The sequence below is a fragment of the Trachinotus anak genome, unplaced genomic scaffold, assembly GCF_046630095.1.
Source record: "Trachinotus anak isolate AG129_WGS33_773 ecotype Australia unplaced genomic scaffold, CSIRO_AGI_Tana_v1 ptg000003l, whole genome shotgun sequence".
Classification (NCBI taxonomy): Eukaryota; Metazoa; Chordata; class Actinopteri; order Carangiformes; family Carangidae; genus Trachinotus; species Trachinotus anak.
In genome coordinates this window covers 17,318,546-17,334,652 of record NW_027273854.1, presented here as the reverse complement: position 1 = coordinate 17,334,652, position 16,107 = coordinate 17,318,546, and the positions used below count along the sequence as shown (strand labels likewise).

The following is a 16,107-nucleotide window of genomic DNA, read 5'->3' as shown; positions in this document are numbered from 1 at the left end:
GCCAGTTCAGATGAATGTTTTCTTTTCCTCATCATTCAACAGCCTATCCACTCTGTGCAACTCGGTGAGACCCCCCCGCCCCCCTTTATCCCGACAGACAGATCCCTTCAACTTGTTGCCAACTGGGCAGGCGAGTGTGTGTGTCCATTCATCTGTAAGTGTGTATAGGTGTGGGGGCTGAGGCTGAAGAGGAGGCCAGCATAGACCAAAGAGAGGGAAAGAGGGGGGTGAAGAGGGTGTGTGAGGCAGAACAGAATAGAGACGGGAGGGGGGGGTTTAAAGGTCCTGCGATTCTTCAGGAATATCAATGAGGAACAAGCCACAGCCAGGGGACCAAGTGACAAATGGAGAAAAAAAAAGACAAAAAGAGAGACGGACAGGAGAGAAACAAAACAAAAACATCACAGAAGGAGCGAGGAACAGAACAAAGGACCAGAAAGAGTGGGCAGTGCAGTGACAGACAAAATACTTTATATGGCAAAATAAGCGGAGAGTAGGCAGCGTGTGGGGGAGAGGAGAAGTAAGGAGGAAGAGGTGAAGGGTGGGAGGAATGAATTGCAATGATTCGCTCGTAACTATGCCATTGAATATTGACTTACAGATTTATTCAACACAAACAGAAAAAAAAGAATGTAGGTTATATAACATGTGATATTTTGTAGTAGTCCACAAATTAGTCTGTAACACAAACCACAGTCTGTGCAGCTAAGCATGAAAACAAATTAATGTGACAAATGAAAAGCTGGAAATGGCAGGAAAAGCTGGAGCTGTAGTATAACTGAAAGGGAAATGAGTGGTACCAACAAGCACATGGGGAATTTACTGTTTTCACCACAAACTACAAAAATTTTGTTGACTTCGAGGAGGGATAAACAATTCAAGATTCCTTCACGTTAAGGCAAAGCAGCTGTCAGAGTCAACTTGGGGCACGGGTCAAGTAACCAGGGAAGCAAGAAGAAGATTTTTTAAGTCAAGTCAGTATTCGTCTGTACTGATGCACTGCAAAAGAGGATGATTCACGCTGCGACAGTGCAACTTTCCTTTGAATTTCAGACGTGTCCAAAAGTGACGGCCAAATGGCCACAGGATGACATCAGCAAACACAGCTAGACCACAGTAACTATGAAACTGTTGCAAAAATCTGAAAGAAAAAGAAAACAAAGATGTTAAAGGCAAACACATTGCAGAGCAACTAGTCAAGAGATAAGACCCCATGAATCAACGCAGGGTGATCACGCAGTGTGTGTGTGTGTGTGTGTGTGTGTGTGTGTGTGTGTGTGTGTGTGTGTGTGTGTGTGTGTGTGACCGACAGGATGTCAGACAGACAGGGAGAGCTGACAGCTGGAGCACACCCACAAGCACACTGATCAAAGCTCTGCTGTGTGTGTGTGTGTGTGTGTGTGTGTAAATATTAGCTCGTTCGTTGGTTGTTGGATCATCGATACTGAAGCTTCACGGCCACAAAGTTTCAGTGCGATTCAGCACGTACTGCATTGCCCTGATGAAACCATGGCACAATCACAGTTTCATACTGTTTTAGACAACAGATGTTTGTGTGTATGTGTGAGTCTGTGTGTGTGTGTGTGTGTGTGTGTGTGTGTGTGTGTGTGTGTGTGTGTGTGTGTGTGTGTGTGTGTGTGTGTGTGTGTGTGTGTTAGTAACAGGTACAGTAAGCTGTATTTTTTGACCTTTTTACCCATAACTGATGTATTTCTACCAACAAACTCTGGTGTGCTGAGCTGCAGACTTTTAAAATCCTCCAGTCTGCAAGCTCTTCTCATCCCAGGCAACTGCGCTGGTTGTCTTGGAAACCAATTCAAAAGCTCCCTTTATTAAGACTAGACTCAGCAACAAAGCTCTTACTCACCCAATCTGCGCACACTCACTCGCACACGCACACGCGCGCACACACACACACACACACACACACACACACTAACACAGAGGGAGGGTTAACCCAGGGCAACGCAACATGCATTCCATGACAGGAGACAGACCCCTCAAGATCACCCCGCCACCCCCACACATGATCTCTATCGACAAACACACACAAAAAACTCCACACCACATTGTCCCCTTCCCTCTGCTGAGCCCCAGTCTGTGGTCGAAGCAGAAACTCTCAGGACGTAATATGACTCTGCCTTTATAAACACGCAGAGAGTGAGAGAAAGAGAAAAGGAAAGAACAAGTGAGAAACTGGAGCGAGAGGCTGAAAGTGAGCACATGTGAACAAGAGGAGAGGAGGAGAAATCATGCCAACACCGTACACAGTAGTTCAGACCAAAAAAAAAGCTCCTCAAATTGTGCAATTTTCCACTCCTCCTTTGTAATTGAGTCAATAAACCAATAAACTCTACATCTACTCAGCCAAACTTTCTGCTCCGACCACTCAACACACACTGTACGGCACAGCTCAGGCATCAGTGTGTGAGAGTCGAACCACACATCTGGAACTACAGGCTGGAGTTGTGTGTGTGTGTGCGTGCGTGTGTGTTACAGTGCGAGCAGATATGCTGGCAGGAAAACTCTAGGTCAAACCCAAGTCAGTCAGTCTGTGAGATTATCAGGGAATCTGGACACACACACACACACACACAGACGTAAAAAAAACCACACGTTTGTTAAAAATGAAGGCTGTTGCTTCAACTCAACCTGATTTTCAGAACAAAAACTGTCGATCGCTTGCTGAGGCCCAACATTAGTGATGAAACTATTAGTTGATTAATAGATCAACAATCAAGTAATCATTTCAGGAATCAGGAAAAAAAAAATTCTGCTTCCAGTTTCTCAAATGTGAGGATTTGCTGCTTTTCTTGTGACTGTAAACAGAATATGTTTGAGTTTTGGACTGTTGGTCAGACAAACAAACAATGCCCCCTTGAAGACAATGGTAGAGGAAACACTGGATGAATATACCAACTGTTTTCTTAATTAATCAATTCACCATTTGGTCAGAAAACAGTGAACAGTGCCCATCTGATGATGTGATGGGCTGAGCTGATTCATCTGTTCATCTAAATGATTTTACAGGGCTGAATAGGTGAAAAGAGGTAAATGCAGTATTTGAGGGTTTTTTTTTTTTATCAAAAAAAGTAAAATATTAATCATCATTTTGTGGCTGAGACCATCTGATCTAATGAAATGAACATGTGAAACAGGACACTGCAATCAGTTACATTCTTCTTCCAAACTTTGCAGATATTCCCTGAGGGTCTGCATGCTGACTTTCCAGAAATTCCAACAGCAGCTGGGACCTTGTTAAAAAGTAGCATGGCTGGGCTGCAGTACAAGTCATTCTGTAGGTGTACCATGCAGTCGAGTTATTTGGCCTCCCCCTCTGTCTTTTTCACACTCCCTTGTCTTCACTGCCTCTGTTTATCTCCATCTCTCCCCTCCTCCATCTCTCCGTCCATCCATCTTTCTCTGGGGTGCAAGTGCCTGGTACCACCAGTCTCTCTCTCTCTCTCTCTCTCTGAACACTGCATCTCAGAGAGCCAATTCTCCAGCCTAATGCATCTGCACACACACAACCAGCCTCCCTTCACTCACTGATAAATCTGTACATACTGGCTGAATAACCATACACAGTTTGTTTGTATGTGTCTGTGTTGAGAAATCCTGTTACATGCTGTCCACTGCAGCTCATACACTCACAGATGAAACATGCGAGACAAACGTGAAACATGTGAGGCAGACATGCAAAACCAACATACTTAACATCCTGTACGCTTCCACATATATATGCCTTTCCTGCATTTTCTAAGGTAAACAAGAGGGAAACCAACACCCAGCAAACCTACCGACAACGACACGTCAACAGACTGATGTTAACCTGACACTAGCTACAGAACCATCATGACAGAGTTGGCAGCCACAGAGAGATAAGCCTCTGAGCTGCTGGAGTTTTTGACACAAGTGACACCCTGAGTCAAATTATGGCTTTGTCGCAATGCACATCACAAGCCAAACCAGTGCTCATATCCACAGCAGCTCCACTCGGCTCTCCAACTCATTCTGTTTTGCTCAAACATAAAGAGCCTCACACCGTCACTGCCAGGATTGGTGGTTCAATTCTCACTGACCACAAATTACAAAAATGCATTTATGGTTTCTCTGGGACTCCACAGTTTTTGGGGCCTTAAGTCTCATTTTCATAATTCTGGCCAACGGTTCAACCAGCCATAATAACATTATACTCATCACGTTAATTGCAATGATCTGCAGTTGTGGTGACGGTATTACATCAAGAGCAATCTGATGATCACACAAGTTGTAAACAAAGCCCCATTTTGACCATATTATCTAAACCTCTTAACCAGTATTTACACTGAAAGTGAGTGCACCTGAAATGCCCAATGAACAGAGAAACTGAGTGCTCACACTACTTCAGTTAATACTGTAAGGCTCTCTGTTTGGGTAATAATTCATGTTTGCCTTTAATTTGTCTTCATAAAACTGATGGTTTGTTTACAACGTGCCCGGTCATTCATGCTGCTTGCCGTATTAAATTCCTCTCTAGAAACATCACCATATACCTCAATATCAGGCATTTAGTTAGATTAGTTAAATGTTACTATAAACCATTGAAATTACGGCCACAACTATGAAAATATAACCCAAAATGAATAAATAAGCAGTTCTTGAGAATTGTCAGTTCAATAGGGAATGACAGATCAGTCCTCTTCACTTCATTGGTGCAGACAGTGCAACTTCCCCCAGAGACAGACAGCACACACACAGCAACGCGCTGCTCTCCTGAACTGTTATATAAACAGCTCTGCTGCAGACACAGCTGATCAGTTTTTCCTCAACATTCATAGCGCGCTTTGAGCAAGAAATCCCAACAGCGCTGTGAGAAAATGGTAAACGCACAACCCAACTTATAGCTCAATTAGCCTTAAACAGAACTAGAGTGTGAAACTTCTGTGTTGTTTGAATCACAACGACAGCAGTGGGGTCTCATCCTTCAGCATGCACAAGAGACAAACTCACTGCAGAACGTGAAATCAAAAGAGCATGACAGATGCATGAAACAGTGACAAACCTACAGCAGAAGACAGCGCGGCGGCTGCACTGCAGAGCTGATGTAGAGATAAACAGAGCAGCACTTCAAAAGATGCAAAGTGACAACGCTGGAGGAAAAACAGTTTCTGTTCTCTACTCGACACTGTTCAAAGGGTTGCTTAGATAGTTTCTGACCTGCAAGTCTCAGTCGGCTGGATTTTCAGTCGCGCGGTCCAGTCGTATGTCACAGGCTGTCACAGCAGTTTTCAGTTTTAATTAGATGGGATTTAGACTATTAAAAGGTACAATCTATAAGATGCATGAGCTCAGTGATGATAAAGGATACACTTTGATGGCTCCTGACTTTGTGCCGATGGCCATAAGTTGCAACTTGGGGTCAAAGGCCAAAGCGCTGGGCTGATGTGGAAACCCATGCTCCACAGTCTATAGGAGAGAGAAAGAGTGGGAAAGACAGACAGATGACAGAGAGATTAACAGATGACACAAGAAAACACATTTAAATTTCTGACATTTTCCCTAATGCACCCTTCTATGTCTGTGTGTGCTTCTGCCTGTCAGACTGTGTAGCCAGTGAGGCGTCTAAAAGGGAGTACTCCCTTAATAAAGTTGGAGGAAAGTTCTTAAAAAGCCCTGATGGCAGCAGCATTGCTTTATTCTAACGCTCTGTAGGCCTTGTTAAATGAGATTAACATAAATTCACAGCTTTTCCCTCTGCCCATGTGAGTAGAAGGCAAGACAGCTGGGAAAGCATTTAGCTCTACAGAGAAAAAAAACATGTAGAGAGATACCTAAACCTTTCTTACAGAGGTGGAGTGGACTTTTAAGTTTTTTTTAGCCATAGACCACTGAGCAGCTTCTGTGACAAACAAATCTAGACGTACACTTGGCAAATCAGATATGAGGTAAAACATTAACCTCATGTCCATCTTTCTTTAAAGTGCCGATCCAATTACACAAACACACACAGTCAGACAAACAAAGTCACATCAAAGTAACACTCCTGTTGAGAGACCACCTCTGTGATAGTTGTAGCAGCTGGTGCCAAACTTTAAAAAAGCGTGTGTGTGTGTGTGTGTGTGTGTGTGTGTGTTGTCACAGAGCAACATACACTTCATGGACATTATTCACCAATTCAGCCAACCTGAAGACACAATGTTACACTGGGAAAGCAAAGAAACGTGTCCCCCTACGCACAGTAAATGAAATATCTTTGGGTTTTGACAATACATGCAAACTGAGGATGTTGGTGATGGATGGAATTTTTGACACTTTATAGACACTGGTGGACCAATCGAGGTGTAGAAACATGTCAAACACGATCAGGAGAAATGGGAGGCACATGAACTAAAGTGTCACAGCAAAGCGTCTTAATACGTGTGATATTTCAGTTTTTCCTTCTTCAGAAATTTGCAAACGATTTCAACATAAGGCCGCAACACAAAGTGTGAAAAAATTAAAGGGTCTAAATACTTTCTGAAAGCAGTGTGTTTGAGGTTGTATTTGTTCGTGTTTGAGTCAGAGAGAGTTGTACTGTTGAAGGTTTTATAAAGATTGAGGCCATGAACCAAAGCATGACGAAGAAAACAACCAAAAAATTATTCATAATAATTCTTAAAACCAAACTGAGAAAATCAATAGTGTCAAAATTTTGCAGTTGTATATTTTTTGTCATATTTTCCTATACATTTTTGCACTGTTTTTCTAAATGCTCGTGTTTGAGTAGGGGTCATTTCGTTGTGTCACCCACTATGCGTGATAAACTCTGGCTTTCAACATCAAAAAGTTTGGACGGCGCTGTGCTCAGGAACACTCTGCTCTACTTTTTGAGCGACACAGTGTGCAGACAGACAGCGGCCTCAAGGCCACCGCAGTGCTCAACTTTGCACAGTGCAAGTGTGTTGTGTGTACACTGTAGACAAGTCCAGACACTTTTGGCTAAGTTTCAGCTCCTCCAAAAGATCACCTGCAGCTGGTATTTGATATGCACAATTATCAATACATTCGTGAGGCTTGACAAATACGTGCTGCAACCTACTTTTAGGCAGAGACATCATCAGTTATGGGAATCAAGATCTAGGTTGAGTTCAGAACTGGTTCCAAATTGTCCGAACCAGTGGAATCGTATGCCTCCGAGCTCATCGATTCCTTTCTGTCAATGCTGGCATGTTTTTCTGACAGCTGTGCATCGCAAACCGACGACGTCAAACTCGTGCGTCTATGCTGCTGGAAACTTGCAACAAGAACAAGTCAGAGTGGAGAGACAGAAACGGTCCCAATGGTGGCTTCACTTCACAAAGAAAGATGACGACAGTGCTGGTTGTGATGTCTGTAAAATGGTCTTTTCAAGTGAGAGCGGAAACACCAGCAATATGCTGAAACATCTTTCTTCACAACGAAGCCTTAAATTCCAGGAATGCCATGTATTTGACACTCTACGCACTAGTGCCACTGCTTCCCAACCGAGCAGCACTTCTGTTATCCAGCGTAAATATCCTGTGTTATAATGACATTATCACCACACAGACAGGCTTAGCAGATTTTTCTTTCATTAAGGAAACCTGGATGAAGTCGAACGCTGTACAAATATTCAATTCAATTTCATCCATTTTAGATGATGATGATGCTACAGCATCTCTCAGACCACAGTTGCATTGATGCTGAAAACCCAGGTAGGCCTACCTTTTTTGGCCCAAACTTAAAACTGATCAAGCAAGAGATTAAAAAAAACAGACCAGTAAGTAGAAACAATATTGGCATTGGTATCAATAAAATCTTATTGATTCCCATCCCTAAACAATATGCCGCTTCCTAAAAGTGGATCTGAAAGTTGTTCAGGCCAGGGAGTCTTCAGCAGACATCAGCACTGGCCAGGGGGGAATGGTGCGTTTAAATGTTAATTCAAGCTGCAGGAAGCTGAGATTTACTGTACATGAACTGGTTTATATCCATGTGGACTGATGCCAGAGTTGAGCTGTATGAAACCTGACACTCGCGGTTTCACCCACAGACCCTCAAAAACTGAAACTAGAAGAGGTCTGAGGTCTCAGCACAAGAGGCAGCAAGGAAAATACCTCTGCAGGCTGATACATACAGTGCTGTGGTAGCCTCTGTGAAAGAAGAGTTGACACACTGACAGCCATCTTGATCAATACCTGAAGTGGGGGTCGCACTGCCCGCATGAAGCATCAGGCTGCTGCAACACAACTCACACTGATGCTGTTCATCTGAAGCCTGGTGATCCCTGCGGCTGACACGATCAGCTGCTGGTGATTAACTGCAGTAATGTCAGGTCTGCAGTGGCAAGTCTCCCTGCTTCACTTTGAACACGGGCCTCATTTGGGTGAAAGCCAATTAACACGCCAATTAACAGCTGAACAACACACACACACACACACACACACACACACACACATCAACAAAGCGCCCTGCTCGTTTAAGTCCGGCACTGAAACCTATGAGCAGCAGTAAACAGCTCACGGTGCTTAACTTCAAATCCGGTCCCGTTTCCAGAGAGAAGAGTGTTTTTAGTTTTGGGGAGCAGCAGGGGAGGAAACCCCCTCTCCCTCCCTCCCCTCTTGTCCCGTTACTTTACCTTGTTGAAGGCGAAAAGCTCCTGTTTTATCTTCTCTCTCTGCGGGTCGGTGCCCTGCCGACGAAACCTAAACTTCATCATCTTGAAGCCGGGCGGGGGGTTAGGCGGGACCCGGTGGGGGGACGGAGAGGAGAACACGGAGATAACAACCCGGGGATCGGCGGCAGGAGCGGACGATGCTAAGCTAGCTAACCGACTAGCCCATGCAGGCTGAAAGCGGGGCTGCGACGCTGCTGCTGCGGGCTGCGGCTCTCCTCCCTCCTCTCCTTCCTGGAGCTGTTTAGGTCGTGGTGGGTTTGACCACAGCCCCCTCCCCTCTCCTCCTCCTCCCTCCCCCCCCCCCCCCCCCCCCCCCCCCCCCCCCGCCCTCCGTTCCTGTTCCCGGTTCACACGGACCCCGTTATTGTTAACCAATGAGGGCGAAGAAATCTGCGAGCAATTTACACGGAGACGCCCACGCAGCCCAGCGCTCCGCAGGGGGACGCTCGGTTTGCAGCACAGGACGCGCCGACTACCACAGTCCCGGCGGCGCGCATCAATACAAGGAGATAAACGGCGAGTCTGTTGCATTGAATGAAGCTGTCAGACGGTAAATAGAGTCGATTAAAGCAAAGCAAGTGAACTTGTTCACCTTACATTGACTAATTGTTAATCGTTTACAACTGTACTTTTTGTCAGACCTCCTAGGATTTTTTTTTTTTTTTAAAGTTTTGCTTTCATCCAAAAATAAAGGACATGAACTAATCCTAAATATTATACCATTATTCACCTCTCTTATGTTGTTTATCTGTTTTTGTCTTGTATTTTATCTAAGTAAAATAAATAAACAATTATTTATGTTTATTTACTTTATGTCCCAGACTGGTCTTTGCTCTCTTGGTGTAAATGTTTATGTTTGTGTTGTTGATGAAGTTATTTAAAAAACAGAACCAAATTCAAACCAAGATACTTTATGCTACAAACTTTAATGTACAACATTTTTCACATTCCCATCAATTATGTACAGCAACTATTTACAAAAATATATACACTGTATAATATATATAATATAAATCATTTTTCTTAGTGCAAGTGTTCATGTGATGTGGCCTCTAATGTTGTGTGAATGTAATGTAATGTAAATTAAGTTAAATTTAAAAAAAAAAAAAAAAAAGAATTTATTGTAACGTGGCCCCAAACCTAATAAATGATGTCAAATATGTCAAATTACAGGCATCAACTTATGTTAAAGGGCAGCTATGGTTAAACTAAGTTTGCCGGTCATTTACTTCAGTTTCACACATTCTAGTTTCTTTGTGCAGAGCCAACTACAGCAGGGGTTTTTACCCTTGTTTAGTGCAAGACCACAACTATTTTAATTCAGTGTTGCCCAAGGATCAAGGCTAATCAAATTATACTATTCTTCTGATGTGGGAAAGTTAAAGTTAATTAAAGGGGGCTTGTCCATTGTCGTCTCTGCCCCTTGAAGCAGTCATCGCAGACAAGATCTCTAGCAGTTCTGGCTAAAAATGTCAAACTAAAAAACATTCATAATGAATCTGACTCTCAGTTTCTATACCTTAAACAGCATCATACACACATACATGTGTTTCACTCATTGGTGTGCATGTGTGTACAGGTCTCTGCACAGAAAGATGAGTGAATTATATACGCCCAGAGTCCATTACATGATTAGTCAACCAACAGAAAGTTAATAACCAATAACTAATTCTTTTAATCAAATATGCCTATAATTTTCCAGGTTCCATCTTCTGAAATATAAATATTTGCAGGTTTTCTTAGTCTTTTATGACAGCAAACTTAATATCTTTTGGTTTTGGACTGCTTGTTTGATTCAATGAGCTCACAAATCAAAATTATTACCCCAAATAATTAATTGAGAAAATAATCAGCTGATTGTTGATAATAAAAATTCAATACCACCCTTCTGGAATACAGCTTTTCCCACCAACATCATCACTGTACATTCATTCATCACAGAAATATTATCTTTAAGTATCAAAATATTCTATCTTTTAAACAGAGGTAGACACAGTATATTCGTGAGGCTTATAATGTGATTTCTGTGTGTGTGTGTGTGTGTGTGTATGCGTGTGCATGTTTGTGCTATAGCAGTGTGATTTCACTCGGTGGCAGAGTGAGTCTCTTTTCTCTGACTGACAACATGTTCTCCATGTGCATGGCAATGACTCGGCACAGCTCCAGGCCCTGGAAAACACACACACACACACAGATATAGAAATAACACAGCACTTAAGGTACGGATGAATTACATATAAATATTTATATAAATATTTTTACCACGTTTCGAACTGCATGTATTTGATAAACCCCTCCTTCTCTCTTTGCCTCTGTGTCTTATACACGCACATACCTGCTCCAGCTGCAGCTGTGTGATGCGCTGGTTGAGCAGGTCTCCTATCATGATCTCAACGTATGGATAACTAGAGCCTGAGGTTGGTCTCTGGGTGCGAGTTGACTGGACCTCCTTCAAAGGGAAACGCACCATGGCCTCCTGGTCACACACACACACACACACACACACACAAACACACACACACACACATATGCATGAATATGTAAACAAATAGACATGCCAAAAATACACAAATATAATATACTGACATATATTGAGAGTCAAAACATATAAAACACAAGATTTAGTATCTAGGAAAATGTTTTTCATGTTACATTTCCTCCTCTGTGTGGTTTGTGGGTTATAAAGTCAACAAATGAAAGGAAGGACAGAGGCAGAAAGAAAACAGCAAAACCAGCAGAGGGAGCCAAATACTTTGTTTTGAAATGATTAAATCACTGCGGAAGTTGCTTTTTAACCTAAATAAGTAAATACAAAGTGAAATGAGCACCTGTCCTGTATCATATTCATTCTATTACACACATCCAGTTGCCCACTTCCATATTTTGCCAGCTGGTCCTGGAATATGAAGCATGCGACATTACACAGACTGGATTTGTGTTTGAGTGAATGATCTGTGAGTGTTTGTCTGTAACATACATGAGTATCCTTGTTAAGAAAGTGCAGTCCGTTCAGATTAACAGCCAGGATGCACGGGGCGTGGACAGATGCAGAGCTCGAACTCTGGATGTAGAAGAAGGAGGAGCCGAACATGGGGAAGGCACTGACCAGACCTGGGCAAAAAAACACATGAAGATGTCACTTCTAATCAAAGTCAGTTATTGTCATCACCTTCCAATACAATTTACTAAGTCGACCTACTATGCAGCACTGTAACTTACCATACAAACAATTATCTGGGATTAAATTTGTGCCTTGTCTGTCAACTGTTTCCGAGCAGATGTTTTTGCTCAAATATGTTTATCTCCCACTAGATATGAACGAGAATATCCAAGTGGCCTCTCTATTAATTATGTGAAACTGATGAATAATATAAGTGTCTATGGAGGCTGATCTGTCACAGTCATATCATAAGTTGCTTCTAGAGAGACACGCATACTCTAACATGCAGAGCTGCAGACTTACCAAGGAACTGTGCACGGGCCTGGTGCGGGTTTAAGGGCTGGACCTGCTGCATGTGTTGAGTTGTCATGTTCAGCCAATGCTGTGAACCTTGTTTGCTGTAGAACTGTGGGGGGACACACTCCTGCACCTCACGACTAATAACACACACACACACACACACACACACACACACACACACACACACACACACACACGTTAGTATGCGAGGATGCATCTGTGAGTGTGTATGTGCATGCTCAGTATGTGTTCATGTGTCTGTCTTTGTAAGTCCAGCTGTTTGTCACTAACACTGCTAGAAAGGACAGAAAGTAAGTATTTATGATCATGTGATGTATCCAAGGAACAGACATTGGTGAATGAATGCTGTACGTGTATGTCTGTGTATATTTACAAGGTGGGCAGGTAGATGGTGTCCTTGGCACGGTGCTGTAGGGCAGCCAGCCTGGCGATCTGCTGCAGGTGCTGTTCGCTGGCTTTACCCTGAGGAACCACACTCAGCAAGGCCTTCAGGTAGTCTGGCAACACCTTGGTGAGAGACACTGAAAATGCTATTTTGTCTGTCTTGCAGTGATTATTACACTGAATGTCATCCGCTACAAACGACAGCAGTCAATGGTCAAGTAAACTACACAGCGATATTCAAATTACATGTTTCAACAAAGGCAACATTTCCCAGAGGGAGAGAAAAGGAGAAGGGTGTTGATCTAGTCTCCCCATGGCATATTAGGAGAAAGTGGGATATTGTAATACTGCAATAGGGACTATAGAGATGATATCTCCATGTTATCTGTGTGAATTGCTGGAAGAATATGACACTGAGTGTGACACTGCCAGAACTGAACAATGTGGATTAACTGGAAACAGGAGATCAGCTGTCCTTCATTTCATATAGGAGATCTCTACCTGGTTATAGTGCATGGTGACATAGAGTTCATTGTCTAGCTTGAGAGCCAGACTCCATATGACTCTTCTGAACCACAGGCTGTAGTTGGCGTCCACTGGTTCTGCCTCTGTAGCAATGTCCAGGATGTACTCGCGCTTGTTTAGAGGACGCACATTCTGACCTGAACAGAAATACAGCTCACTGAATATCTACTTATCCATATATTGTATCCTACATGTACTGTAGAACAGTGGTTCTCAACCTTTTTCAAATCAAGGACCCCTAAACACAAATTAGATCACAGACCCCCTTTTCATAAGATGTTGTCCCAGGGTCCCCCATTTGAGGAGACTTTTGATTTTAGATGTTTTATTACAGGAAGTATTTGAAACCTGTGACCAAAATAGTCATACAATCCGTCACTGTGTAACTTATGGAAGGAATTATAGTGAAAATAAATGATTCCCCTTTTTGCTGGGGAACCCCAGGAACCTCCTCAAGGACCCCTGGAGGTCCCCTGACCCCACTTTGAGAACCACTGCTGTAGAATACTGGACTTGATCAAGAGCATTTGAATTTCAGATCTTCACCGTAACGGCTTGATCACGTCAAGCTAGATTACCTCTGTGTGTGACCAAAAAGATGGCGTATTCATCCAAAGCCTCCACCCTGTGTAGTCCCATCTCATAGCAAAGCTCCTCGATGACATCCAAAGCTACCTGACATGAAAAACATCAATTCACAGTAAACAAAGGTGTAGCTTTTATGTGTAACACTTACAGTCAGCCGCTCTCCAGTGAGGCCGTGTTTTATCTAAGAACACTACACAACAGTGTAAGGTTGTCTTCTGAATGAGCACAGTATCTGTTCACTGGATGTGTGTGTGTGTGTGTGTGTGTGTGTGTGTATGTCTGTGTGTGTGCCACTCACAGAGCATGTCTTGATTTTCAAGTGCCTTTCGATGCCACCTGGCAGCAGGAACAGCTGTCTCTTGGAGCTCCGCCCAGCCTGCACACAAACAGCGAATCAGAGGGAGACGTCATATCAGTTAACGTCTGTACAGCTGAGAGCTGGAGAGCAGCTGCTGAACAATGTCACATTTAAACATGAAAGATGCTTTAAGTAGAAAAGTATTAGTAGTTAATGGCAATATCACCATTGTGTACCAATGCATTATGCTAACTGAATGCTGAACAAACTACTGTGAAATAAGTTTTACAATGTTCCATCCTTTTAATCAATATATTGACAATAACAGCAGCATTTATGACCATATTTTGACATATTCAGGGGAACATATCTTTACATTTAAGATGTTATTCAACCGTACAGCAGTTATAAAAACATCAGTTCCTATAGTCATTTGGGCTTGTGGGTTCCTGATTGGTTTAGTGGATATTTTAACAACATAAACAAGTGATCAATCCATACATAAGAAGAACACTGCATGGCTGAATTAGAGACCAACCAGCATAGCTTTGAGTTCCATGCTGTTGGGATACTGTACACGTCCGCCATATTGAAAAGTCCTCCTCAGATTCTGCTCACACGCCTTGGCAATACCTGTCAAGTCAGAACAGCAGCCAGTCAACACATACAACTCTGATTAAATCACTGGTGAAGGTTGTTGATGCATCTTTTCCACTGATGGATGGGTGGTCTACCTTGGTACTGCACCCCGGGGCTGGCGCACGCATCCTGCAGAAACTTCAACAGAAACGGCTTCATGACGTCAGAGCAGCGATGGTAAGATGTCAGGATGTACAGCAGCCTCCATCCTCTCTGACAACTATCCCTACACAAAACACACGCACAGACACGACTACAATTTACAGCCTCCCCCCCCTGGACTGTGCAGGTACTGATTGCATCTTCTCTGGTCAGCATTTGATGTAACGTGTAGATAAGTCTTACGATTTGGAGCTGGTGTTGGCAGTGACTTGTTTCATCACCTGGCAGTAGGCTTCATCCTTTATCAGGCCATGGTCGCCACTTAACTAGAAGATCGATTCATGAGCACAGGAATGATGAGACACATGAAGACACACATGTACACACAGGAACACACATCCATGTGTTCAAATAAATCTTATAAAAATATTGGGGATATTGTATTATACTAATAAATGCATCATGTGTAAGTCAGTTTATCTTTTCTCTTTATGATCTGAATAGTGTGTGTGTGTTTGTCGGTGTACCTTCAGTATGGTGGTGACCAGATCCTGCTCAGTCTGACCTTTCAGTGGGAAGTCTCCCATGAACTTCATTATGGCTGGACAAAAACAAGCCAGTGAACATGGAACACCATGCATACAAATTTATTCAGATATAACAGAAATATAAAACAAAAATCTCAGATAATCTTTATTTCTCCTTTTACTTCCCTTCACCTCTCCCTCTCTCAAAGATCTGATCTGATCTTAAGACCTGTATTGCTTTGCTGCACCTCTTGTCTACCTCCTATCTGCATCCCTTCCTCACTCTCATACTCTCCTCTCACCTAAGAAGATGTCAGTGGCGACTCTGTTCATCCCGCTGTCTGAGAAGTCGATCAGAGACTCCTGGATCGGAGACTGGAGAGACAAACACATAGGAAAATTCAGGTAAGCTTATAAAAGAACACAAATATATGGATGTTGTTTCAAGATTGTGCTTAGAGGTGAGCGCAGATGTTTTACCTTGGAGAATTTGACCATGTCAAAAGGGTCCCTGCCCTCCTTCCCCTTTTTGGCTTTCTGATCACTGTGCACAAAATACAGGCAGCACTGTATGTGTATACATGTCTATCTACTTTAGACCTTTAAAATGAGACACATCATTTCACACCATTTGGGCAGTTTGTGTGCGTGTGTGTGTGTGTCTGACCTCCTGTTCCTCTGTGCCTCTCTGAAGTACTTCTTGGCAAACTCAGCCATGTGGTACTGGCCGCCGTGTAGAGGCAGATCGTCCAGTTCGATGCTCAGACTGTCCCCATACATTTCATTTACTACCTGATCCACACACATGTACCCACAGAATAAAGAGCTCAGCAACAGTGCCACTCAAAGGAACACCAGAGATGTAATTATCTACAAGATATTTCCATTCCTGCAAACCTAAACATTC

The 16,107-nt window shown here is 43.0% G+C and overlaps 2 protein-coding genes across 4 annotated transcripts in view; both read right to left on the bottom strand.

The window, feature by feature from the left end:
* llgl1 (LLGL scribble cell polarity complex component 1) overlaps window positions 1-8,948 on the bottom strand; it is a 35,888-nt gene extending 26,940 nt beyond the window's left edge. The window contains exons 1-2 of the mRNA XM_071474200.1: window positions 8,618-8,948; window positions 5,351-5,448 (exon numbers count right to left, since the gene is read on the bottom strand). Coding sequence (XP_071330301.1) covers window positions 5,351-5,448; window positions 8,618-8,698 — 179 coding nt within the window. The 5' untranslated portion in view covers window positions 8,699-8,948. The remainder of the gene's footprint in view (window positions 1-5,350; window positions 5,449-8,617) is intronic.
* A 538-nt stretch (window positions 8,949-9,486) lies between these two features.
* The window catches only part of myo15aa (myosin XVAa), a 52,508-nt gene continuing 45,887 nt past the window's right edge, over window positions 9,487-16,107 (bottom strand). For 2 of the 3 annotated variants that reach the window (XM_071474193.1, XM_071474195.1), the window contains 15 exons: window positions 15,868-15,992; window positions 15,681-15,744; window positions 15,503-15,575; window positions 15,201-15,274; window positions 14,917-14,999; window positions 14,667-14,797; window positions 14,471-14,565; window positions 13,933-14,010; window positions 13,625-13,721; window positions 13,023-13,183; window positions 12,511-12,644; window positions 12,120-12,253; window positions 11,634-11,767; window positions 10,992-11,132; window positions 9,488-10,825 (listed from right to left, as the gene is read on the bottom strand). In XM_071474193.1, coding sequence (XP_071330294.1) covers window positions 10,724-10,825; window positions 10,992-11,132; window positions 11,634-11,767; window positions 12,120-12,253; window positions 12,511-12,644; window positions 13,023-13,183; window positions 13,625-13,721; window positions 13,933-14,010; window positions 14,471-14,565; window positions 14,667-14,797; window positions 14,917-14,999; window positions 15,201-15,274; window positions 15,503-15,575; window positions 15,681-15,744; window positions 15,868-15,992 — 1,626 coding nt within the window. In that variant the 3' untranslated portion in view covers window positions 9,488-10,723. Of the gene's footprint in view, window positions 10,826-10,991; window positions 11,133-11,633; window positions 11,768-12,119; window positions 12,254-12,510; window positions 12,645-13,022; window positions 13,184-13,624; window positions 13,722-13,932; window positions 14,011-14,470; window positions 14,566-14,666; window positions 14,798-14,916; window positions 15,000-15,200; window positions 15,275-15,502; window positions 15,576-15,680; window positions 15,745-15,867; window positions 15,993-16,107 lie in introns of all 3 variants that reach the window. The other variant, XM_071474194.1, reaches the window with a different exon arrangement.